The sequence below is a fragment of the Chrysemys picta genome, chromosome 1 (assembly GCF_011386835.1).
Source record: "Chrysemys picta bellii isolate R12L10 chromosome 1, ASM1138683v2, whole genome shotgun sequence".
NCBI classification, from domain to species: Eukaryota; Metazoa; Chordata; order Testudines; family Emydidae; genus Chrysemys; species Chrysemys picta.
The window spans coordinates 226048704-226076698 of NC_088791.1; the positions used below are offsets into that span (position 1 = coordinate 226048704).

General features: G+C 39.9%; 1 protein-coding gene across 13 annotated transcripts in view; it reads right to left on the minus strand.

The window, feature by feature from the left end:
• Positions 1 to 27995, minus strand: part of STS (steroid sulfatase) — a 175420-nt gene that overhangs the window by 59145 nt on the left and 88280 nt on the right. For all 13 annotated transcript variants that reach the window (XM_065580728.1, XM_065580735.1, XM_065580736.1 and 10 more), the window contains one exon: positions 9904 to 10041. In XM_065580728.1, coding sequence (XP_065436800.1) covers positions 9904 to 10041 — 138 coding nt within the window. The remainder of the gene's footprint in view (positions 1 to 9903; positions 10042 to 27995) is intronic.

Here is a 27995-nt window from a genome sequence, read left to right on the forward strand (position 1 = left end):
TAAATTTACAGCTGAAATGCAAGAACAGTTGGAGGGGAAAAATAATGCCTCATAAAAATTTTGCCTGGTTCATGCAGCACAAAGGCATGTGCAGAACCAATTCAAACCAGAAGTCAAAGTATAGATTTGTATAGGTCTGAGGCATGAACACCCAGAAAAGTTTTGCAGCATTTTATTATAATTGCTGCTGTCGGATTCCTAGAGGGGGGAAAAGATTTTGGTATTGAATTCTGAAATTAAACACATCAGGAAGATGAGCAATGATTTCAAACACTTTCTGGATGTCCTGAAGATCTTTTTTTTTAAGTGACAGCATTTATAATTCTATCATCCAAATAATCAGACTGAGTGCAACACACAACTTACAAACCCATATTTCCCTCTCTTAGATTCCGTGACATCCATCACTGCCCCAGTCATCCAGTCCTCTCTGTCTAATGTGAAAGCCCAGCACATATTTATTATACAGATAATATACCTATTCATTACTTAATGAGATATGATTGACACAAATCCATATGGAAAATGTATCAAATATTGTAATTAATTGCTTACATAGTACCATGGATAGGCACAGTGCTCCAAAGTGTTTTAAAAATGAATATATGAACTTGGAAAAAGTTCCTGACCAAAAGAGTTTATCAGTCCTACTCTTATTGAAGTCAGTGGCAAAGCTCTCAAATGACATGTGGGTTTTCAGGAGTGATTTGGTGGGTGTTGATTGGGAGCAGGCAGATCAACGCATGTCCTCAGAATAAAGTGTGTTTACTGAAATCCAGTGTAGCTAAGTTTATAAACAAGATTAATATTTTGGATATATTCATTGATGCAAATGGCATAGCCCCTGGTCAGGGGGCTATAATACACTCACCACTAGAACTGTCTATTATGATGATACATTGATGTTTTCTGAAGTTTGGCCTCCTGCTTTCTAATGCACTGATCTTCCTGAGATGCACCAACTTCCACAAGGACAGTAGAATTTCAGACCAAGGTGGTAACCAGGGGCTGACTCATGAAAAGGGGTCTCCAGATCTCATAACAGTTTGAGGATCCTACAGGGTCTTTGCATGGGCTTAGAGGGCAATTAGTCAGAATATCATGATTATTTTCATGAAAGGGAAGCACTTCCTGTATTGTCATCTAGGTTCACAATCAGTTCCTGGATACCATCTGCTGTTCTGTGAACACTATTGACAGCTTTATGGCCTTGTAGCTTCAACATTCTCTAAGGCAAATTGCCTTGCTGTGGTTTGTGTACTTATTTCTCAGGGGATTATTCCCACCACTCCAGATATCATGATGAGAATCATTGATCTGAGACTGGTGGCATCCTGACTTGCTCTGAAAAGATAAATATCAATGAAAAATTATAAAGGATGGAAGGAGGATCCGGAACTCTACCCTCCTTCCAAAGGAGAGAGAATGACACGTGCAGAAGCAATGTGTAGAATCAGAGTGGCCAGAGGAAGCAATGAGGCTAGAAGAAGAACTAGAGTAGACCCATTGAAAAGAAATACTCCTTGGGAACTTGCAACCTGAAGAGAGCTGGGGCAAGTAGGAAGAAGAAGGTACATTTTCTTCCTCTGTTCTTGTGAATTATTGAGTTGAAAAGCTGCTGAGAAATCTGCTGTTCACCCACCCAGGGAAGGGGCACTTTGCCTCTCAGTATATGCAAAGGAGCCCAAGAAGCAAATGGGGCAGAATTGCTGCCTGATACTTGTAGAGTTCCACAAGGATCAACTCTTTCCCCAGTCCTTTTCAACATCTACACGCTACCACTGGTGAACTGATCAAACAACATGTACTCAAGTGCCTTTAACATGCATATGAACACTGCCACCCAGTGCTTGGATGAGATTAGCTCTTGGATAAAGAACAGCTGGATGAAGCTGAATTTCCATAAGCACATCAGACTTGTCCACTGTTCTCTATACCGGCTTCCCATAGGTTATCCAATCATGTTCAAGGTCTCAGTTCTTATCTTCAATGCACTTCATGGGCAGTGCCAAGGATAACAAGACCATCTAAAGCTCTGGGACAAAAACAGTGGTTGACAACTACATACCTCTGTTACAATAGAACGCTCAATGATAACAATAAAGCTCATCTGTACAGGAGACAGAACTTTCTCTGGGGGGCTGGTCCAAGACTGGGGAATGTACTTTCCCGGAACTAAGGACCATCACAAACCTCACTGCTTTCTGCTCCAATTTCAAGGTGCATTTCTTTGACATTTCCTTCTCATAATCACATAGCAATGAGGGAACAAAGAACAAGTGACATATGTGTAGTCACATTGCTTAATGCACTGACAGAAGGTGCTCAGATACTATGGTGATAAGTGCAGTATAAGAAAACACAGAAAAGTACAGACATCATCCCTGCATTGCAGCCGGGCTACTTCCTCACTTGTCTCTGCCCTGATACAACCACCATTTTGCTTTCAGGAAACAGACAGGTTGTTTAAGTCCTATGGAGGTTGAGAATAGACCTCTGAACCAGAGTAAAGGGTGGCTACAACAGGGGAACTAGATGCTAATGTAGCAGAATTTATTCTGCTATATAGATCTAGCTGTGTCCGATGACAACAGAAGCATTGCCAACTCCCATAATATGATCACAAACCTTGTAATATTTGATATTTTCTCAAAACTCCAGCTGCTTCAGTTGAGAAACTGCATGAGAATTTCAGCTTTCCTTTTAAAAAGATAAGTTTCTAGTCCTAAGGATTGCAAAGAAAAGCTTGAAAATGCAAAGCACCCTAAAGGCTCAGAAACCAGGAGACAAATGAAAAGACCCCAAATGTATTATTTAAAAATAAAACTCATGATATTTTAGGGCCTGACTCATGATTTTTGAATACTTGAGGTTGGCAGTACTACAAAAGAGGAGGAGGAACAGCCCATGAGTCCATATGCCGGCAGCACCTAGGCAGTAATATGCATCCTCACACAGAGACATATTTTCTCTTAAAGTTTTTTAAAAGTCTTTTTAAAAGAAGAACAACAACACAGGTTGTATTTTTATGCATTGATGTTTACACTTTCTGAGTGACTATGGCCTTCAGCCTTATCTTTAATAGCTGATATTCCCCTTTTCCTCAGAAAAAAACTGTAGGTACAGAAAAAGTACAGCTACAACTCTGTGTTGTCAACTACAGAGAGATCCCAAATTTCCATTTCCATTGAAAACTTTATATTTTTCTCCCTTGCATAAACCTCTAATTCACATTGACTGCTATTGTTTAACTTTGTAAAGTATTTTGGGATAGACTTTGTATGTAAGATGAATTAGGCCACTGTGATTCTATTGCACAGACTTATTAATATTTGGGCTTGGTTCTCACAGAATGATCAAAACTGTTGAAAACATCTCTCTCTCTCTCTCTCTCTGTCTTTCTCTCTCTCACTGGAGTTTAATCAGGGTAAACTTTTCTTCCTACCCATGCACATCAGGAAGTGGCCTCCCTCAGCCTATTTATTCTTTTGAATGAAGAGAGAATAAGCAGAAATTAATTACTTTGCTCACCTGTAGTGGACTCTTGTTTCTGAATATCTAGGATAAAAATGTGTTGCTATTTCTGGTCTTCAAACAGCACACCATTTTTAATGGCAAGACCATCTGCTAACCCCTCTGCTTTATCTATTTTCAGTGTTCTGTCAAGTGTTGGTTTATTTTTTTGGTTTTGGTTTTTGTTCTGTTTTTTAACTTGAATTGTCCCGGTTCTCATACAAGAAGAATTGACAAACAGATGGTGAATGCAAACTGCCTCAAAGCTGATCCTCTTCTCAAACAAATAGCCTTATTGCTCAGGATAGTGTATTCTATTTGCAATGTCAGGATGGTTTGATCATTCCAGATGTACAATAGTAGAATAAATTAGAGACAGGGGATGAAGTCCTGGCCCACTGAAGTTAATGGAAAAACTGCCACTGACTTTGATAGAGTCAGTTTTCACATAGTATTATTAACTTAAATTCTGCAGCAAAAATACCATAAACACTGTCAAATTGTTTTGCATGCTAGTTCAAAAAAAATTAACAACTTGTTAATTAATAGTTTTAAGAAACACTGATGAAGAAGCTTATCACTGTAGCACATCACATTGCAGAAGATTATAATTTACACCCCTTGCTTATTTTTAACAGGTCTACTCACATAAGTACGTTCTACTAGATGTGAATAAGGGTTGAAGAATCAGGGCCTGAGTCTTCAGCAGACATTGATAGTATGAATCATCCTCCAATAGACATTAATAGATACATTAGCTATGAACGTATTCAGAATCACAGAATTTAGAGGTAATAGTATTAGAGCACAATCAGGAATCAGTGAAAAGTTAACTTGGCTCTCTTCACTATTTTCTTATTTTTCTATTTGTATCTTATTTTTGGAATAGAATGAATATTATCTCCTGTACAGCTGTTCAGCTATATCAGGGAGGAAGAGTCTGGAATGGCAGATAATTGTAATAGTTTGTACTATGAGTGTAGAATCCAAAAGATTCAGTCATTTAAATCAGAGGAGGGAGCAGTAGCTTGGAGAACCTTCAAGGCATATGGAACTTCAGAGTCAAATATAATTCAAATGAGTTTGTTTAGTGTGAATGTTTTAAACTTTAATAGGGGTGCCACAATCCAAAATCAAGAATATTAGTTATTACATAATGGTAGTATTACAATAGTATCCAAATGCCCCACTCAGGACCAAGGCCCATTGCGCTAAGCACCATACAAATGCATAGGGAACACATTGTCCCCACTCCAATGATTACTGGATGCAAAAGACATCTGATATCTCTCTGTCTGTGTGTATCTGAAAGAAGATGGCTAGACAGAGTACCAATAAATAAAAAGGGACCTAACCAAACAAAACCAAGAAACCAAGGTGCATCAGCATCACATCAGACCCAACAAAATGATGATAATTGGGGAAATCAGCTGTCTGCAAATGGCACAATGGGACAAAGTTTAGAGAAATAATTTCTCAACACTCTAATGCCAGATCTAAGCTACAAAGTTAGGTCGACCCAGCCACGTTGCTCAGGGGTGTGAAAAATCCACACTCCTGAGCTGACATAACCCCCAGTATAGACAGTACTAGGTTGACAGAAGAATTCTTCCATTAACTAAGCTACCACCTCTTGAGTAGGCAGATTAACTATGCCAGCAGGCAAACCCCTCCCATCGCTGTAGTGAGAATCTATACTGAAGTACTGCAGCATTTCTGATGAAGCTTAAGTGATTGCTTCTTGGAACAGCTCCAGAGCACACCAATGGAGAGGCTATTTTCAGCATAGGGTATGTCTACACCCGAGCTAAAGGTGTAATTTCCGGCTCAGATAGACAGACCCATGCTAGCTTTCCTGAAGCTAGAATGCTAAAAATAGAAGTGTAGCTGCAGTGGCATGGGTTGTGGTATGGCTGGTTACTCACCCTAAGTACCAAGGGTTCTCGGTGGGATTGTACTTGGGACAGCTAGTCCATCCCACTGCCCGTGCCACTGCTATTTTTAGCGCACTAGCTCAACCACAGTTAGTGCATGTATGTCTGCCTAGCAAAAGCTTTGCACAGAATAGCCTATCCAAACTATCTTGAATCCAGCAGTGAAGGCAGTGCAGCATTGGCTTGAGAGTGGGCTAGCGAGCTAAGTACATAGCCAGGCCCTGTATCTGGCTTGTACTACCTCCCCTGAAAGCCACACGATGCTGTCTTCATTGCTACTCTTACATGAACTAGCTGGATTCAAGATAGCTTGGATAGGCTAGTCCATGAAAAGCTTTTCCTGTGTATGTTTCAGTGACCACAATATAATTATGTTAAACATCTTAGGGAAAGGCAAGCTGCAAAAAATTGACACCGTAACACCGAATTTAGAAAGGGAGCTGTCAATAAAATGAGGTAGTTAATAAGGCCCTGAAAGTCAAAAGTATAGTAAGTAAAGACTTTACATATGGCAATGGAAAACAATGTCTGAGAAGGTCTGCATACCTCACAACAAAATCAGAACCTGGAAGTCCAGAAGTATACTGCTCTGGCTAAATGGCAAGGTTCAAGAAGTTAATTGAACCAAACAGATATCCTTCAATATTTGAAATTTTAACTCTAGGAAAGCCAAAAAACAGGGGCATAATTTACAGTGAGTAAAAGAGAAATTAGGAGATTTAATATAGATTTTGACGAGCACGTTGGAGAAGATACCTATCTTTGACCAACTCACTTCTGGTAATGAAGATGAGGTAGCCTCAGAGATTGAGGAATCAGAAATGGTGCTGGAAGAAATCAATAATTTAAAAAAAAAACCAATAACTCACCACATCCAAATGTACAAATACAAAGTAGCTGAGCTGCTAGCAAAAATATACAATCTCTCATTACATTCAGCTACTGTACTGGAAGATTAGAGGGAAGCAAACGTTTCCACCTATATTTTGACTTTCAAAAGGTCTTTGACAGGTCCCTCAGAAAAGGTGTCCAAAGAACTAAGCAATTGTGGGGTAGGAAAAACTCTTGTCCGAAGAGATATTGAAGAGTCTAGGATTGATTATTTTATGAAGGAGACAGGTAAGAGAGGACATCATAGAAGTATACAAAACCATGAATGGTGTACATTAGGCATATTGAGATCTTCTGTTTTCTCAGACTCATAACACAACAACAAAGGGACATTCAATGAAATTGAAAGGTGCCAAATACAAAAATAATATAATCAAAGATGCCTATTGTTGGGTTTCTTGCACCTTCTGAAACATCTGGTACTGGCCACTGTTGGAAAGAGGCTACAGGGCTAGATGGGCCATGAGTCTAATGGCAATCCTTAAATGCATAGGTCATTATGTAACAGCATTCAGGTTAATTAGAGGAGGACAGTGAAGATTTAAGCAGGATTTGTTTATTTGCTGATGGTGTCAAAGAGCTAGTTAACTACAGTGTCAATGTCGGGTTTTAATTTTGCATTGTATCCAGCTTTTCAGAGATCACACAATAATCAGAATGCAAAGTTTCAGGAAATAATAATAGTGATGTCACCTTTTTGCAATCTAGCTAGCTGGTACTAGACACTCCATCCAAACAGCCCCTAACTTTTATTATTGGGACTGACCTGGCTGTGTATCAAGATAAATTAGTGAGTTCAAACTGTGAAGATCTATTGTGAGCTTTTGATTTAGGGCAGAACCAATTACTGTTGAATAGACTGCTACATCTTTGATGAGAGAGTCAAGAGGTTTGATTAATGTTCACACTTTCATATACAGAAAGGCATATTATTGAGATTCCCCAGCACAGACACTGAGATGCCCCTCTCATAAAGTACACCTATTACTTTCTATTCCTCTAAACCAGATGAGCTAAATTCCAATACACATACTCAAAAGCAAGAGGGATAGCTTTTTAGTCCAGTTAATTTTCTACATATATTAACATCCAGTGCCTGATAGTTTAGGACATAACAGGTATGATTTTCAGAAGGTCAGTCATGCAAATGTACTGATCTTGCACACCCAATTTGTGTATGTAAAAAGGGTCTTCACACATAAAAATAACTAGTTATGTGTCTAATGGTCCATTTCCCTTCGTGAGCTTTTGACAATCAAGCATGACATATCTTAATGTTAAAAAGATGCCTTTTGATTTGGGGCTTTAGAGTAGAGTATGAAAGATAAAATATAATCCACTATATTTTCAATCTGTTAGGGTAAATTAAAGTGATTGCAGAGATCTTTTAAACATCTTAGTTTCATTATAAATGTCTTTTATTAAGTTGCTTATCTTCCCACCCATAATATATTAGTGAATTTATCAGCTTATCTAAGAGGAATCTGTAAATCACTTAATAATACATTTTAAAAAACCCAAAGGGTCTGTTTTCTTCTTTAGGCCACATTAGCTATCAGATCCGTATTGATTCAACTAAGATTGAATTGTTTCAAATTCTTCACCGTTATATAAGTAGAAATATAATACTCTATGTTAAATGAAAGTTCCAAAGGAAAGTACATTCCCCAGATTTATTCATCTTCTTTCTCAGATTGTATCCCCCATTTTATGTCTGACATTCTAAAGCACTAACATTTTTAGAGCTTCCAAAATTCATTGGGGCATGCCTACAGCTACAGATGTGTAAGTCTATCGTGCTTTGAATATGGCAAGTGCTATATAAGGGCTAAGTATTAATATAGTTCTAATTCAGGTTAATGATAGATTCCTCTCAGCTGTCAATCTCTATAGTACAATAGGACCCCTTGTATATTCTGTAACCTCCACAGTTGTGGTTGTTGCAATTTTTGCCCTACTCATATCTGAGATTTTCTCACTCACTTTATAAACACATTAAAGTTATATAGCTTCCTCACACGGTGGCCCTACTACACTTTTATTACTTCCTGTGGCCCTCTTTTCCCTCCCTCTAATTCTTCTTCTCTGAAATCATACTCAAAGGCAATGTGCTACCTGCTCTATAAAATTACAGCTGGTAAGTTTAGGGACTGGTTTTCCAATTCTCTCCCTCCATCACCCAAAAAGGAAGGGAAACAAAAATTAAAGAACCATTTTCACAAAATTTTCTCTGGAAAGAGTGAGACTATCTAAACGTGTCCATACAAGAACCAGGCATCTCTCTCCTATTTTGATGGAAGTTAAGCTCACTTTCATCATCACAGGCCTGCTTTTCAGAAATGCCATGTACATGCCACTTCCACGCTGAAAATCAGACCCTGTTTTAGCAGCTGGTACTAATGAAAACTTCACAGTGCAGTGGAACGGTAACAGTTCTCTTCCTGTCCCTCTTCTTTACCTTCTTCCTCACCTAATATTCCCCCACCCTCTCCATCTGTTACGTATTGGTGAGTGGGATTGTGATATCAAAGGGAAGTAATCTTCTTCTTCCCTCCCGCTCTTTCTTTTCTTCCTCTTTTCATTCTCTCCTTCTCCAGAATCACCTTGTATTCTATAATCATGTGCATATCATGACCCCTTTGTCTGAATGAGTTACCAAATTCATCTGCATATTTTGCACTGCTATTGCTTGAAATGAAATGAGTCAGCAAGTGACATCGAGTCAGGGACATATGAACAGACAAAAAGAAAAAGATCATCTGTTCAGCTAGATTTTTTGCTACTTTGATGTTCACCTTATCTTTCTAAAAACACTATTCTCCTCTACAGCAGCATGATCTCATGGACAGCAGGTCTTATTACAATAAGGTAAACTTACTGATGGTCTCAAGCTGCTACAGAATTACTTGAATTTGAAGTATGCATTGATTGTCTCAATAGCTGTATTGGGAGAAAAGCAATCAATTTGCGTGCCTTTGACACCACTGATCATACCCTCCTCTTGAAATCTTGTGCTCCTCTGGCTTTCGTGACTCTGTCCTGTCCTGGTTCTCCTCTTATCTCTTTGGTATATTTCAGCATCTCTTTCACTGGGTCTTCCTCCTCTGATGCTTTCTATGGGTGTTTCCTTTGTCCTTGGCTTGCTCATCCTCTCTCTCTACACCCTTTCTCTGTGCGACTTCACCCACTCACTTGGCTACAATTTCTGATGACACACAGCTACCTCTTCATTCCTCCCCTTTCTTCTACTACCTAATCAGGTATCTCAGCCTGTTGCAATGATATCTCTTTCTGGATGGCTCACTGGTCTATTTAAAAGCATTTTCAGAAGTGCTAAACACCTGAAAATCTCACTAAAGTCACTGGAGCTGCAGATGCTCATCACTTTTGACAATCAGGTCATTTACGTTTAGGTGTCTAAATATGGATTTAGGTTCTGGACATTAAAAGTTTAATGTTAGGAATCCAAATGTGAACATTTTGGGCTTACAGCATATTACAAATGGTGCAGAGTAAGCAGCTAATTTTCGACACATGTTTCTAAAAATCATTACAAGAAGCTCACCTTTATAAATTCCATTATACCCCCCATGGACTTCTCCAGTGCTAGAGACTTCTTCAACATGTGCCCCCTGGTCAGATGTGAAGTATACAAGAGTCTTATCATTCAAATTCCATTTCTCTAGCACATCCAGAATCTTTCCTGAAAAAACAAAACAGAAAGATTTAAACTTTTATTTATAACCTGAAAGAAATAGACATTTTTGCCCTTATTATTTTTTCAGATGTTTTTCCTTAAAAAAACATTATTATATATAGCAACTGGCACCATGCAGAGCAACTAGGTGGCTACCCCACAGAGCTTGCTGCTATCAAGATTGTGGCTTGATTGCTGCAGAGCCTCCTGATGTATAAAACGAGAAGATTTGTGCACATCAGAGGAAAGGGCTCCTCCACAGAGAAGCAGCAACCCCATAACAAGGAGTTTGAAACAGTTGATCATAACTGAAAGATTCACAGTATGCAAAGTACAGTTAACAATGTACTAGAGCTTTGCCACATGGAAGCCTTCAGAAGAGGCATGGCTCACCTAGCGTATGTGCTAGAATAAGGCACTCTTAAAAGAGTAATAGTACAGAGAAGAAGTGCCCCTTGAAGCTACACGATTTCATTATCTAACTCTGCCAATCCATCACAGTTGGAAAAATGCTCTTGGGCAGATCAGAATAGACCCTTAGTAAACTAGAGAAAAAGTTTCAAAATGTAAATTTATATATTTTAAAAGAGTTGGGCCACTTGGATATGTTGTGAGCATTCAAAATACTTTGGGCCTAATTTTCATTTATACAGATGGCTCTTCACCCTACTCTGACACTGTAAACAGGCCTTGCAATGGGGGTAAATTACATTTAAACCAATTTTAAGACTCCTTTACATTGCTCAAGTTTTGTAAAGGGGCTTTAGTGTAAATGAGAATTAGGGCCTAATGCTAAAGTACATTTTTGTACTGAAAGAAATGTAGGATTATTGTCACTGCACACAGATCAAGGAAAAGATACAGCACAAATAAAACAAGTGTGCCCTTCCCAACACTGCCCTGCCAATGAGCCTTAACCTAGTTCTTCAGAAGATCCATACAGTAGAAAGATAATTCAAACTCCATGACCATTCTCCTCATCCTCTCTGCTTAACCAGTCAAGAAAGGTGACAATGTGGGTGGCTACTTTGATTTGTTCTTCTGTCCACTAAAAACTGGTTCCCCAGCTGAAGCATTCAGCTACCATGTTAAGTAGCATGATGCAAGAACCCAGAAATACAGAATCCATTTCATTAGGAGTGAGGCCACTTAAACAGTTTTCAGATTATAATGGCTTTCTGTCATTATCAACCTGCTCTGGCTTAGAAGCAGTTACCTCATCCGTTTGCTCACCAATTCCCTTGCAAGTTGCAATTCAGTAAAATCACAGTTCTGTAATGTACTGAGCACTTACTGGAAGGGGCTGAGTGCCTTCATTTCCTACTGACTTTAATGACTGGGCTCTAATTAAAGGGATACAACCAGTTAAATAAGCAGTGTCTATTGTTCTGGTTTGTAAAATAGGAGAAAAGTAGCTATATAAGAATAGGAGAATTTGTTTACATAAATTTTGAAACTTGGTGGGAGTTGAAATTTCCCAACAGAGCTGAGGAAAATCTGTTACAAAGGCTGACATTTTAAAGCTGGTGGGTTGTGGGGGGATTTGGTTAACAGCTCATGCAACGCCATCTGACAAGTCATTTTGCTTGTTGTAGCAGGTAGGCTAAGTGCCAAAGAAAGAAAAAGGCAGTTTTCCATTGGTTGTGCTTCCTAAACACTGTCGTGTCTGCTGATAAAGTGGTGGTGATGCAGTCAGAAAGTTAGGTTGGACATTGTGTGGGTACATATGATTTAAAAAAGTGAAGAATAGACAAGATGACCTACTCTAATACACTTTTCTATTTAAAATCTGCAAACTATTTTTCTTAATGAACTAGGATTATGTAATCCCTCTTGACCAGTGGTTCTCAAATGTATTTGATCGGGCCCCCTTCTCTGTGTTTGTACTCATTTACGTCCCCCTCCCCAACTACATATACTGCCACCCAGATGTGAAGGCAAGGCAGAGAGCAGCAGCTGCTGGTTGGGCACCCAGTTCTGAAGGCAACACCACGCCAGCAGCAACACAGAAGTAAGGGTGGCAAAGTGATATTCGTCAGTATCACTTTTCACAGTTGACTTAGGGTACGTCTACACTTACCGCAGGGTCCGGTGGCAGGCAATCGAAGTTCTGGGATCGATTTATCGCGTCTGGTTTAGACGCGATAAATCGATCCTGGATCGATCCCGGAAGTGCTCGCTGTCGACGCCGGTACTCCAGCTCGGCAAGAGGAGTACGCGGCATCGACGGGGGAGCCTCCCTGCCGCGTCTGGACCCGCGATAAGTTCGGACTAAGGTACTTCGAATTCAGCTACGTTATTAACGTAGCTGAATTTGCGTACCTTAGTCCAAAGTGGGGGGTTAGTGGGGACCAGGCCAAAGTGCCCCCTTGCCACCCTTACTTCTGCGCTGCTGCTGCCACCCCAGAGTTGACAGTCCCGCCTTCAGGAGGGAATGGGAGGATGGGGGAGGGGATGAGAGCTCAAGCCCGAGTGGCGGGCCTCTGGCTCTCCCCTTTATTTCTGCCTGCCAGATGTGTACGGTCCTTCTGCATAAGCTCCAGCGACCCAGGGCTGATAACCAGAGCTCTTTTTAAAAAAAGGAGGACACACCTCATGTCTCCCTTGACACATTGCCGCACTCTCTTGGGAGGCTCACCCCAGAGTTTAAGAACTGCAGAGTATGACACCATGTGCATGTGAAAGAAAAAAATACAATTATGACCATGTAATAAATCATATTAAAAGAAATAATTAAAAGCACACCAAATGGAGCACGAGATCTAGCACGAGATTGTTCTCATTCACGAACAATCAATATTCATTTTTCTACATGAACTGGGACAAAACAGGAAATATTAATCTGAAACTCCCCTTTCCAACGCACTCCATTAAAAAAAAAAAGTATTTATTTATAATGTAATGAACATCAGTACTGAGTTTAGACTCATGCAAAGGCCATGCAAATAGTATCTATTCCAGAAAGGCAACAAATTGCATATAGAACCTGATCCAAAGCCCCATTGATGGGAATGAAAACATTCCCATTGGTGTCAATGGGCTTTTTTGATCAGGGTCATAATAAGGTAATAACAAAGTCAGCATTTGGTTGATTATATTACAGCAGGGTTAATAAATACTAAAATGACGACAATTTATTTCTAGCAACCTAAGTTTTCAGTATTCCAAATAACACACTTTGCTGTGCTTGGAGATTAAGTATCACAAAAATAAAACAGAATTTGCATTTCTATTTTCTCCTTGAACACTGATACCTTTTGGAATGAGCACTGTATAAATAAGTAATAAGATGTATTTTACTGTAAGATAAGGCACACTAAAGGGTGTTTCAACGATGTGGTTAGTGTTAATACGAGCCCTACATAGCTCTGATTAGAATTTTTTCATCAAAATTTTTTTGATGAAAAATGGCAGCTCCATTGAAAGCAAAATATATATAAAAAATAGATTTTGATGAAATTTTGTTTTAAAATAAACATCATTTGAATAGTGTTGAAATGTCCCACTTGACATTTTTGGACTGAAACATGTCAAAATTTTGTTTTGCTTAGATTTTTTTATAAGTTTGAAAAGGTCAAAATTGGAATGAAATGTAATCAAAACAAAACATTTTGATATCCCCTAAATGTTTTTTTTTTTATTTTGTTGGAATTTTTTTCTTTGTTTTTGTTCCGTTCCAGAACAGGGGAAAAAATGCAATTGTGGAATTTCCTGCAAAATGGAAAATCCGGTTCCTACCCAGCTCTACCCATACAGTATCTCAATTGTGTTAAAAATGGTAAGAAAAACAATAAAATAAATATATTACATTGAGAGTAACTGTGTGTATATTTTACACACACACACTTATATCTATATTGGGAGCAACCACTACATAGGATTGAAACACGAATTCCATTACAATCCTCCTTTTTCAATTGTTCAGTACTTTCTCCAATACATAAATTTTTAAGACTTGTTTGTTTTGTAGATTTAAATGAAGCTTAAAAATTAAAGCCAAGTCTGATGACTATAGGTTCAATTGCGCAGGGAAGTGTAATTTAAACACTGTTTGCCAGAAGGGCAACTAGAGTTAGAAATCAGTCTTATCCATGACTGTAGGAAGGAATAGAAACTTAGTTTGGCATTGTGGCAGCATTCAAGGAAGCAATGTAACCAAGTTTGTGTGACCCTGAGAAAATAAGCAAAAAAATAACCCTACTGAATCAATAGTGAATTTGTTGCAATTGCCTCTTTGTTCAGGGCACAGACATTATTCACTGTATACACTTATGGCACTCTACAACTACTCCCAAATGACAGAACTGTCAGTTGAGGAGATCCACCTGAAAATTGTGGTCTGGAAAAGTTAAGAGTTGTGTTAATCCCTAAGGATGCAGATGCTCCCGGGGCACATGTCATTTTATTGCAGGGCAATTGATTGACCAGAATGTGGTTTGGCCGATGGAGCCCAAGACCATGGAGCCAATGTGACGCCGAAAGAGCCACGTAGTTTCTGAAAGATTGCTGAGTGGTTAGAATATAAGACAGTTTCTCCCAGCACTGTCATCCCAGGAGTTTGATCATCTTTGGTCCTAAACCTAGATCAGTGTTTCCCAAACTTGTTCCGCCACTTGTGCGGGGAAAGCCCCTGGCGGGCCGGGCTAGTTTGTTTATCTGCCGCGTTCGCAGGTTGGGCCAATGGCGGCTTCCAGTGGCCGTGGTTCGCTGCTCCAGGCCAATGGAAGCTGCTGGAAGTGGCGCGGGCCGAGGGATGTACTGGCCGCCGCTTCCAGCAACTCCCAATGGCCTGGAGCAGCAAACCGCGGCCACTGGGAGCCGCAATCGGCTGAACTTGCAGATGCAGCAGGTAAACAAACCAGCCCAGCCCGCCAGGGGCTTTCCCTGCACAAGCGTCGGAACAGGTTTGGGAACCAATGACCTAAATCATTTCCATGTAGCACATAATGTCACAGATCATTGGGTACATGTCTCATTTTTACTTTTTTAATTAGAGACACATTAATGAAGGCATTAAAAAATAAGGTTTGACGTTAATTAATTAATTAATTAATAGGATTAATGCTTTAAAGTCCAGCTAAAGCTTCCCTTGAAATGCCCATATGCAAATATCCTAGCAGAATCATCTTTATATCCTGCTCCACTTTTGCTTTAAGTAATATATAAGGTGTCAGATCTGCAGGTGCTGTCTCCTAGAAAAGTTTTTAAAATGTGATGTCATCAATTTATATGGAGTGATGGAGTATAGCTGATTGGAGCTTGACTCTTATCCTTTGGGATGACTTTGAGAATGTAAGATTTCATCTCTACAGTCTTATCCTGGTTAACTCAGTACAACTCATACTGAATCTCAACTTTAACATTCTATTAACATTGCCCAGTGCTGCAGTCCTGAATCATGCAAATCTCCCACTGCACTCAATTCTGAATTTTTTTCAAAGAGAAATCTAATTCAAGATGTGTGTGTGATATACATGTATTTGTTTAATAAATTCACTCACTCTCATTTAAAATGAATAATCCAGGTATGTTTTCCATACAATTTAAAATGTGAATCTTGTTCGTCTGTTTGAAATAACACAGGTGCCTGCTAAAATCACTAAAGGACACAATCCTGACCCATCTGTCACAGCACTAAAGGTCATGCAGCTTTCTTACTCCCACATAGGGCAGTTCTGCACAAGTGCGACCAATCCACATGATGGTCAGAATGCTGCAGAAGGAGTGTGGAACAGCTCCAGCTGAAGTTCTACTGGATAGGACAGATGATGGGTTTAATCGTGGATTAATCATGGATATTTTTAGTAAAAGTCATGGACAGGTCTCGGAAAAAAAAAAGTCTGGAAAAAAAAGTCACGGCCCATGGCCTGTCCATGACATACCATAAATACCCCTAATTGAATTGGGAGGGCAGTGCAGAGGGGGGAGCCTGCAGCACCAGATGCTGGAGGGGAGAGTCCTGGGGGGCCGGCAGTACCAGCTGCCAGGGGGAGGAGGGGAGAGGAACACCCTACTTGGTGTTCAGAAGGGTAATATTTTTTCCTTATGAAAAATAAATGTTGCAACATTTGCATTCCAACATCTACAAGCTAAATATCAATTTAGCAGAACTTAATCTTCCTATAACGGCTTTGAGACAAGAATTCTGAAAAGAGTTGAATGTGTTGATCTGATATAAAACCCACTGATTAGCTATGCAAATTTACATTACCTAAGGATCTGCCCCAAGTACCTCATACAATCTGGGTGCTGTGTAAAAACATGCCCAAGTACAGTAACTAAGACCTAGACATCCATGTCTTAATTTTAGCTTTTGTAGATTTCAGGTTATAAATATTCAAATTTCTGTGATAAGCTCAGAGTCATCAAGTTTCCCCTTGATAAGTATGTAAATCAGTCTGTCTCTGCAATGGGGAAGTAATTATCACTTTCAGACCTAGTCATTGAGCGCAACACTTGAGTGGTGAAGATGAAAAATAATAAAACCACTGACAGCAAGACAAGAAGTTGCAGCACATACAGTGAACCATATATACTTGCATACACTCGTTTAGCATTCTGAGCTGAAATACGGCAAATGGAAAGTGGAGATTTTGGAAAGAGGCAATAGATTGGATAGATAATGTGCCATGACATCAATCAATAGAACCCAAGGAAGACAGGTGATTCTGCATACAGGCAAAACATTCACATGACTCTGTAAGGTCACAATCAGGAAAAAATTGATCCAAATGCCTGTCTAGAAAATATATATAAAATTCCCCTAGAAAGTCAAGAGCATGGATTGATTAAAAATCAAACCTCCATATTTTATTATCGATTTTGAAAATGGAGACACTTTAATCCATAGAATAATGCAATGTGAAGTAGAATGTAATGGTGGTGGGGAAGTTCTGTATCAGTTCTAATTTGTGACTGTTATTATTTAATAGTGCTATTACAATAGCACCCTGTGCCCTGAAATCTTCCAAAAAGTACTTAAGACATTCAGGGCTGGTATTTCAGAGGTGCTGAGCCCTCACAACTCCAAATGAAAGCAATGGGAGCTTCAGGTGCTTCTCGAAATCAGGCATTCGGAGATGACTAGAAACTTTTATATTGGAGAGGTTTGCTTGCTTGGCTCTCATGCACAGTATGATGCATTTATAATGGTTGCTGAAGGAATGCATAGAAATAAGTGGAGGATTTGACCTATATTTGAAACAACCTGGAAATATGTTTATAATTTGATTTCAGTGGAGCTCTATGCATGTGCAGGGTCTACCCAAGCACATCAAATGACAGGATCTATAAACTCCTTGGGGTGCTTAGAAACTATGGTAATAAGAGGTAGGTAGATAACATCTCAATAGCAACACTGCAGTCAATGGAGCTATGCTAATTTACAATACCTGAGGATCGGCCCCAAGTAACTAATACAATCTGGGTGATTTATAAATAATACATACATTATGATAATACATAGTATAATCATTTCTCTAGGACTGTGTTTGGATGTGGGACATAACCCAAACACTTTTAAGCACTGTATTGCGTCTCACCCAGTGTTTTGATGGCATCTACAATTATTCAGGCAGATGGGTTATTTCCAGCAGATTTTTTTCACAATAAATGCAATAACTGAGACACAATAGACCCTAGCAAACTTCAGATGTTCTCTCCTCTCTCTTTTCTCTAGCTCTGTTGATAATTCCCCTACTTACTCATGGTGAACATTCATCACGTGGTTATTTGACTACAATAATCTTTCTCATATTTTGTGAGTATGTAAATTAGCTTCAGTTTCCTTGTACTGACCTGTATTATTATCTCTCATATATATCTTTGCATCACTTGTTTGTTATATATAAAAAAAGAGACATCTAGTTTTATTTATATCAGAACCCTTTTCATAGAATATCTTTTACAGGGATTTTGTTACAGGATAGGGAGTGAGGGTGACGAGAAAGAATGAAGGTTGTCTTAGGTTGTCTTGATAGGTTTCCCGTATTACCTCTCCAATTCTAATTGGAAAGAGATGGTCTTCAAAGCCAAGATATAGTTCCTCAATGGTGTTACACTGGACTTCAGTTGTGGTAAGCAAAAGCAGAATTTTGCCATATGGGCTTGGGACTTGCTTTCTTTCTATAAAAACTAAAGCTAAAATTGCTGTTAAGTTAAGATATTAGTATCAATTTGCTATGTGTTCAGATTTGTGTTGCACTGTAACTTAAAATTGAAATTGGCTTGTGGTTGTTTATACAGTCTAAAAAGGATAACTTGCCTTTCAGACCCTCGAGGTAAATTTTCAGCGTAGTGCGCAGCCGATTAGACATGCACTGTTTAGCTGCTATGAATAAATCTTCCAAACTTTGACTTATAATTATGCATAAGATAAGGGCAAAGTGTTTTCTACAGTTAGGTACTAAATCTTTTCTTTTAATATGGGGTTCAAATCACCTAGTAAATGTAACTGTTGGAATGATTTGTTTTACATGTGTACAAAAAGTGCTATTCAATCTTTGGCGTATAATAAAGCATGGAGCTAGGACATAGTTAATAAAAACAATGAGGAGTCCAGTGGCACCTTAAAGACTAACAGATTTATTTGGGCATAAGCTTTCATGGGTAAAAAACCCACTTCTTCAGATGCATGGAGTGGGACTCCTTGTTCTTTTTGTGGATACAGACTAACACGGCTACCCCTCTGAGACATAGTTAATGAGAGTTATAGGCACCTTTAAGTATGGCTGCACTATAGACAATATCGGATTGCAGGGCATCCGCAAACTGCATGGCTACTATAGGACTGAAGAGATAACATTGTTGGGATAGGTAGAGGTCAACAAGTATGGCTGCTTTATGGCTTCCTGGTTAGTGTGTACATTAGTTAATGAATATGTTGCTTAAAATTCATTTTTAGACCTTACATTTCTTCACCATAATGCTATGTATTTCTTAACTTTTAGACTGCTTAAGATACTAAATATAAGACACTGTCATTCAATTTTAGAAGGGTCTATTGCATTTGCATTTTGTATACTCCAGCTGAGATCATTTCTTTTGGGAAATTCACAGCATCATTCTGCTAACAACTGAGAGTAAAGGCCATTTTACACATACAACCAAAAGTACACAATACACAATACACTGTCTGCTGTCCTACACCAAACTCTCTCATGTATATTATGGAAGCTTTTCCATCTAATTTTAGGAAACACTTCCTTTGGCTAAGACATGGGACTGTTTGCAAGCTTTAATGACAGATAAGAATGATTTCCATTTTCATGCAAACCATACTTCGGGCCAGATCATCACCTGGAGTAAAGAGTAGAGGTCCACTGACTTCAATTATTTTCCATTATTGGAACATTTATATGTTTTAAAACTGTTTCCTATATTGGGTTAATGAACGGGGACTGGTAAGCAGGTTTCTTTATAAACTTCAAAGAACTTGATGTAAAAATAAAGTTCTAAACTCAAACTCAAATCATCCTAGATATTTGGATCCAAATGTATTGGGCCACAATTATGTAAGATTAAAGTTTGAGATATTCAAAGCAGTGCAGAAATTTGCAGCTTTCAAAGTTTTAACCAAATTATTTTTCAGATTGTTTTATTTTGATATCAGTTTTCTAATTCAATATATATTTTTAACAAAAAGAGCTGACTGACATTAGAACCCAAGGTTTTCGGAATCTTCCTCTGGCCAAGCACTTTACTCTTCACTGCATTCTGGGACTGGGTCCTTTACACTGCACTCTTGGATTGGGTTTATGTTGTAAAATGTATACCGCAAAATAAACAGGACATTCAGCAAGACAGAATTAACATTGCTATTGGAATCTTTATTCCCCACATTTCCTTACTTTCACCTGTGCAAACCTAATCTTCCATGAATGCAATTGGCTTGCATTTCATTGACCCGATGATCAGTAGATTCCTTTTGTTTTTCTCTAAATGTGACATTCAGTTTGCATGTTTCCTGTTGCATCTGCATCTTTACTTCCCGGCGCAATAGTTCATTGGATTTGTATCTGCTAATGCTGTTAGACATTTGAAGCCTACTATGCACTTGTCATCTGCAGACAAGGCAACCTGTGAATGAATCTCTTCACATCGAAGTTGTTAATGCCAACAAGAAACTGAGCTTAACGGAACAGAGGTAAACTCTGTTGTCTCTCTGGATGACATTTTGGATTTAAGTAGAAAAATGGGGGGAAAAATAAGTCTGTACAGCTCACTATTGTTCAGCAATCTACAGTTTATTTCCCTCCCTTACTGATTTTGGTTCTGAAATTGACTGTAGCAGCATTCTGCACACACACAAATTAAACTCTGAAGGAAACTTTTGAAAAATGGAAAAATTATTTTGCAGGTCATATTAGTAAATCATTGAGACTTTCTGAACAAACATTGTCACAGACATATGGTTCCTACTCTTAAATGCACATATGCAGTTAGTGAAAGTAATTTAGGGAAGCAATAGGAGTTAGGTGCCTAAATACCTGGGAGGCTCTGGAGCTTAGAAGCCTAAGTCCCAATGAGTTTCGATGACAGTTAAACTCCTAAATGCCCATGTTACTTTTGAAAATGAGACCTGGGTGCTTTTGAAAATTTTATCTAGTCACTTCTGAAAGTGCTTCTCATACATTCTGTTTGATATCTTCTCTGCAACTGAAAAAAAAAATCTGTTCTGCTTTGTGGAGTGGGGATGGAGAAATACTTCTGCCCCTTCCTAGACTATGGATTGCATGTAGAACTGCTTCATGGACTCTACTGCTGCCCTGATGCTTCAGTAGCCTTCACAGTGCCAAAGAATGGCAGGGTGGGAGTACAGTATAGCACTGGATCATCTGGGACAGTCCTCACCCTTCTGATAGTCTGCCTAGGCCTCTACCCCATCCCTGTATATTGACGGGTACGGGGGGGAGGGGTGATAGACATGGAATTGGTATGTGATAATCTAAGATGTTATAATTCTGTGAACACTTTATGTGATCTGGTGAGTGAGGGGAAGTTAGTGCATATTGGGTTATAAGACTTTCCTGTATGAAGGCACTGATTTTGTTTAGTAGGTGGCTATGGGAAGAACAAACAAGAAGGCGGCAATGGCCCCAGATACAGATACCCCAGCACACACTTGAAGGATAGTGGGCAAAACTATCAGCTTCGAGGACCTTACATCCTGTCTCCAAGGAATATAAAAGCTTGTTTTGCCGGCAGGGAACTTGAAGATCAAAAGGACTGAACACCTTTTGAACAGGACCCTGATGCATAGAAGATAAATAGTGCAGTGTCTTAACTCACATACCATGCCAGCAAGACCCTAGAAGTCTTTGAGGATGGGAGGGTCTATAGGAAGCTTAGACCTACTGGGATCCCCATGTGGAATATGGTTAGATACCTTGTAAACTAGACATGCCTACAGTCAGTTTTATTGATTTAAGATCTGTTTTCTCTTAAATGCTTTTGTTCTAAATAAATAACACTTTGCTTTAGGGAAGCTGTCTGGTGACCACTGTCATTACTTCTAGAGAGAACAGAACTGCTGGGGCTGCCTCATAAGATATTCATAGTCAGCACCTAAGTTCCAGTCTGAGGGTTTGTCCTCACTATGTTGTTAGCTCACGGTATAACTTGAGTTTTGTCTCTAACCTGGCGCCTGTCCACATACAAAAATCTCCGGCTCAGGCTAAGTGGGGCTGTAAGCTCCAGCTAGCTATCCCTTCAGAGGCATGGCTTGGAGTTTGAGGGCTACTGCCACTTGAGCAAGCAATGCAATAGAGATGCAGTAGCTCAAGTTACAACAACTCGTCAGCTGCTAATCCAAACACTGTGTAGGTCAAGTGTTGTTTCAGAGTGGTCACTCTCCCTGTGCTCTGCTCTCACTCAAGCTAGGCTAGCTTGTACACTTGACTTGGGCTAGCTCAAGTGGAGTAACTCAAATGTACTGTACAAACTTGAGCTAACGGGTGCAGTGAAGACAAGCCCTGAAAGTGAGAGAATTGTGTGATTCTACTAGAGAAGAGGGCTTTAGGCCTGCGACCTTACCAAGTTGCATTCAAACAGACCAGGAGAGGTCAAAGGTGCAGTTAGCCTGGTAACTATAACATATATGATTGGGGACCTTGCAGTGCTGAGGTCCCCACTGCACAGAAGGGAAGCACTCTGAGCAAAGCCCCTCGGTATCGTGTCCCTTTCCTTGCACAGTGGAACTGCCCTGCTCCTGCTGTCAGACATGTCTCTATGGATGTGGAGGAGGGTACAGGATTTGCCCCATATATACATTTTCATTTCAGGGACCTGTTTTTTCTTTCCTTCTGTGCATGTAACACCAATTTAAATCTGTGGGAGTTGTGTACAGATGGATGACAAGCAAGTGAGCTGTGAAATCTCCATTCTTCCCTCACAAACATGTCCACAACACATTGCAGTTTCAGTATCACGTGGAGAGCGGTTTAAGTACACAGAGTCAAGTGGCTTTTTATTCTTACAGCCTACAGAAAATGCAGTTGCTCTACACCCAGAAGTTGACTGTAACCATTCAGCTATATAGTGATAAATATGCATAAACTTCAGTATCTAGGGTTTTTGTACAGATATTTCTGGTTATGGTATATTTAAAATATCAATAGTAGTTGTTTAAATTATCTTCCCTTTCTGTACTCCTTTTCCAGATACCTAAGGTTAATAGGAAACACAGGAAGTAGTAATTAAATGTCAATCACAGCTCAAATTCTGAGACACTGTTATCGATCTTACACCTCTAGCTCTTTTCATCCAGATGGACCCCTAAAGTTCTCCTTAACTGATGTCTACAGGAATCACTCATCCACCTTTGACATGAAGCCACTGAAGAGTAAATTGCAGCCACTGTTTGACAGGACATAGCAACGCAACAGCTCAGAGCAGGAAGTGACTATGACAGAAATTTAGGGAAGGGAGATGTAACTACCCCAATTGGATCTTGGCCTATACACCAAGTGTAACATCTAATTATTGTAAAAAAATATGTAGTGACTTTTTAAAGACCACATATTAGTTTTCTCTCTTAGCCAAGTAGGAAAAAAGCCACCTGCAGCAGCACAGTGCTCTTAACATCAGGCTAGGACACTGGTTCACTACTGACCCAGAGGAGCTGTAGGGAGTGGGGCTGATGATTCAGGGAGGTGGCACTTCTGCCCTGATGCAGCACTAGACCACTGCCTTATCATGGGGTTAGAGGCTTTGGTCCCAAATCAAGACATTAATAGAAACAAGAATAAATCTCTCCCTGATTCCAGCTGCACAACCATCATACTGTACATTTGCTTTTCTTCTCTCTTGCCTTTGCAAACAACACTCCTCTAACTTCTTGCTGACAGCACTATGTGTGTTGCTCCTTGCCGGCCAGCTGCTGGCAGTTCGTTCCTCTGTTTTCTTTTCTTCCCTGCCAATATTTGACATAGACAAACCTTGCACATCTTAGGAGGATATATCGTTTGGCTGCTACACCACAGACACTGTGGCTAGATCTTAAAACCAAATACTCTTTGGTTCAACCACATGGACTTTACAATCTTTTCTTAAAACAATAAAATAAAATTTGTTTTTTCTTTCAAAAGGACCAGATCCTCAGCTGATGTAAATTAACATAGTTCCACTGACCTCAGTGGAGTTTTATCAACTATACTTACATTAGCTGAAGATCTAGCCCAGAGTGTTTAAAATGAATGACCCACGGATTTCCCCCCGGGAGAATCCTATAGTTTAATTAGGTATCTTCATTTTTTAAAGACCCTATAAAGGTCTTTTATAAATATTCGATAAGATTTGAATATTTGCCAAATAGAGGGACTTTCTATGGTTATACTAAAGCTCTGAAGTAAAATACGTCTTGTGATAATCTCTTTCCACATGGATTTATCAGGATGCCTTCTTCTATTCTAAAAGGAATAACTGAGCATACTGGACCTGGACAATGCTTATATCTATCAAAGAAACTTCACTTTAACTACAAAGAGAAGCATAAGATCCCTTAGAAAGAGAAATCTTAGAATAGAATCAGAATAATAGAATATCAGGGTTGGAAGGGACCTCAGGAGGTCATCTAGTCCAACACCCTGCTCAAAGCAGGACCAATCCGCAACTAAATCATCCCAGCCAGGGCTTTGTCAAGCCTGACCTTAAAAACCTCTAAGGAAGGAGATTCCACCACCTCCCTAGGAAACCCATTCCAGTGCTTCACCACCCTCCTAGTGAAAAAGTTTTTCCTAATATCCAATCTAAACCTCCCCCACTGCAACTTGAGACCGTTATTTCTTGTTCTGTCATCTGGTACCACTGAGAACAGTCTAGATCCATCTTCTTTGGAACCCCCTTTCAGGTAGTTGAAAACAGCGATCAAATCCCCCCTCATTCTTCTCTTCTGCAGACTAAACAATCCCAGTTCCCTCAGACTCTCCTCATAAGTCATATGCTCCAGCCCCCTAATCATTTTTGTTGCCCTCCACTGTACTCTTTCCAATTTTTCCACATCCTTCTTGTAGTGTGAGGCCCAAAACTGGACACAGTACACCAGATGAGGCCTCACCAATGTCGAATAGAGGGGAATGCTCACGTCCCTCGATCTGCTGGCAATGCCCCTACTTATACAGCCCAAAATGCCATTAGCCTTCTTGGCAACAAGGGTACACTGTTGACTCATATCCAGCTTCTCGTCCACTGTAACCCCTAGGTCCTTTTCTGCAGAACTGCTGCCTAGCCATTCGGCCCCTAGTCTGTAGCAGTGCATGGGATTCCTCTGTCCTAAGTGCAGGACTCTGCATTTGTCCTTTTTGAACCTCATCAGATTTTTTTTGGCCCAATCCTCTAATTTGTCTAGGTCCCTCTGTATCCTATACCTACCCTCCAGCGTATCGACCACTCCTCCCAGTTTAGTATCATCTGCAAACTTGCTGAGGGTGCAGTCCACACCATTATCCAGATCATTAATGAAGATATTGAACAAATCCGGTCCCAGGACCAACCCTTGGGGCACTCTGCTTGATACCGGCTGCCAACTAGACATGGAGCCATTGATCACTACCCGTTGAGCCCGACGATCTAGCCAGCTTTCTATCCACCTTATAGTCCATTCATCTTCTTTAACTTGCCAGCAAGAATACTGAGGGAGACCATATCAAAAGCTTTGCTAAAGTCAAGGAATAACGCGTCCACTGCTTTCCCCTCATCCACAGAGCCAGTTATCTCGTCATAGAAGGCAATTGGGTTAGTCAGTCATGAATTGCCATTGGTGAATCCATGTTGACTGTTCCTGATCACTTTCCTCTCCTCTAAGTGCTTCAGAATTGATTCCTTGAGGACCTACTTCAGGATTTTTCCAGAGGTGAGGCTAACTGGCCTGTAGTTCCCCGGATCCTCTTTCTTCCCTTTTTAAAAGATGGGTGCACCATTAGCCTTTTTCCAGTCATCCGGGACCTCCTCCAAGCACCATCAGTTTTCAAAGATAATGGCCAATGGCTCTGCAATCACATCCACCACTCCTTTATCACCCTCAGGTGCAGCACATCCGGCTCCATGGACTTGTGCTCATCCAGCTTTTCTAAATAGTCCCGAACCACTTCTTTCTCCACAGAGGGCTGGTCTCCTCCTCCCCACACTGTGCTGCCCAGTTCAGTAGTCTGGGAGCTGACCTTGTTCGTGAAGACAGAGGCAAAAAAAGCATTGATTACATTAGCTTTTTCCACATCCTCTTTCACTAGGTTGCCTCCCTTATTCAGTAAGGGGCCCACACTTTCCTTGACCTTCTTCCTGTTGCTAACATACCTGAAGAAACCCTTCTTGTTACTCTTAACATCTCTTGGTAGCTGCAACTCCAAGTGTGATTTGGTCTTCCTGATTTCACTCCTGCATGCCTGAGCAATATTTTTATACTCCTCCCTGATCATTTGTCCAAACTTCCACTTCTTGTAAGCTTCTTTTTTGTGTTTAAGATCAGCAAGGATTTCACTGTTAAGCCAAGCTGGTCGCCTGCCATACTTACTATTCTTTCTACATATCGGGATGGTTTGTTCCTGCAACCTCAATAAGGATTCTTTAAAATACAGCCAGCTCTCCTAGACTCCTTTCCCCCTCATGTTATTATCCCAGAGGATCCTGCCCATCCATTCCCTGAGGGAGTCAAAATCTGCTTTTCTGAAGTCCAGGGTCCGTATTCTGCTGCTCTCCTTTCTTCCTTGTGTCAAGATCCTGAACTTGACCATCTCATGGTCACTGCCTCCCAGGTTCCCATCCGCTTTTGCTTCCCCTACTAATTCTTCCCTTTTTGTGAGCAGCAGGTCTAGAAGAGCTCTGCCCCTAGTTGGTTCCTCCAGCACTTGAACTAGGAAATTGACCCCTGCACTTTCCAAAAACTTCCTGGATTGTCTGTGCACTGCTGTATTGCTCTCCCAGCAGATATCAGGGTGATTGACGTCTCCCATGAAAACCAGGGTCTGTGATCTAGTAACTTCTGTTAGTTGCCGGAAGAAAGCCTCGTCCACCTCATCCCCCTGGTCTGGTGGTCTATAGCAGACTCCCACCATGACGTCACCCTTGTTGTTCACACTTCTAAACGTAATCCAGAGACTCTCAGGTTTTTCTGCAGTTTCATACTGGAGCTCTCAGAGTCATACTGTTCTCTTACATACAATGCAACTCCCCCACCTTTTCTGCCCTGCCTGTCCTTCCTTAACAGTTTATATCCATCCATGACAGTACTCCAGTCATGTGAGTTATCCCACCGAGTCTCTGTTATTCCAATCACATCATAATTCCTTGACTGTGCCAGGACTTCAGAAAGGACCTGTGTGTTCTTCATATTAGAATTTTATTATATTTATTCTGTTTTCTGCAGCACTACATACACAGAGGCACTCTAATATGCCAACATAATTGGGACCTCATGAAAAAATTGTAGGAGTGGCTGTCCAAAGCAGTTTGAGAAAAAGAGCCATGGCAATCCACTAGGAGGGTTTTACAAACAGGAAATACAGACAAAGGAAGGGATGGATGATCTGTCCATGCCATAGTAGGTAGAACAAGAGCAAACCAGAACAGCAGAAGAAGAGCCAGATTCTGCCCTTGGATGAGAGTGCACCTCTCCCACTGAAGTCATGAAGGCAGCAATGTACTTGAATGAGGACAACATTGTCCCCGTTACTAGATATGGAGCTATGTCCAAAGTGGCCTAAAAGTGGTCTTATTGTCTTTAATGGGATGCCTCATATGAATAAAGTTTGGACTGATGGACCAAAACTGCTCTTAGCATCTGGGAAAACAGAACAACCTCAAAAAAAAAAAAAAAAGCTCTATTTTTAGATAAAGTTAAGATGCATCTCTGCTAAAATCCATATATTGTAGATTTACTTCCTCCCTACCCCCTCTTATTTACAAAATAGCTCAAACAACCACATTATGCATGCATCAAGTTTCATAACCAAAACAGTTTTGTTTTCAAAAGGCAGTTTTCAAAGCTTCTGGTAGTGTCAGAGTAGCTTATTTTCCTTTGATCCCCTCTTCCTGTTCCTAAGAAAATGCTATTTACTATCCAACTCCCCAAAGCAAATGTATAAATGCATTCGTTAGGGGCTCATTACTGATGCAACTTGTCAGCAAGAATCTACTCTGTAGATCTAGCTAGTTGTCAGGGAAAGTCTAACTTCAAATTTACAAAGTTCAGAACCAAGAAATCACAGACTTGTAAAAGTCTGTTTTCTTATTTGTCACCTGAAAATATAGTACCAATGATTCCTAACCATTCATCATATCTTTATATTCTTTGATTCATTACTCATTATTAAATGATTTTGAAAGCCTCTGCATGTGCTGATGATTTTGTAGACAGGGACAAATTACATCTATTCATATTATATTGTAAATAAGAAAACAGTATGTGAAACCTTACTGACTGATAACTTGTTTAACATTTCTACAGCTTTCTGATGTCAAAAATCTAT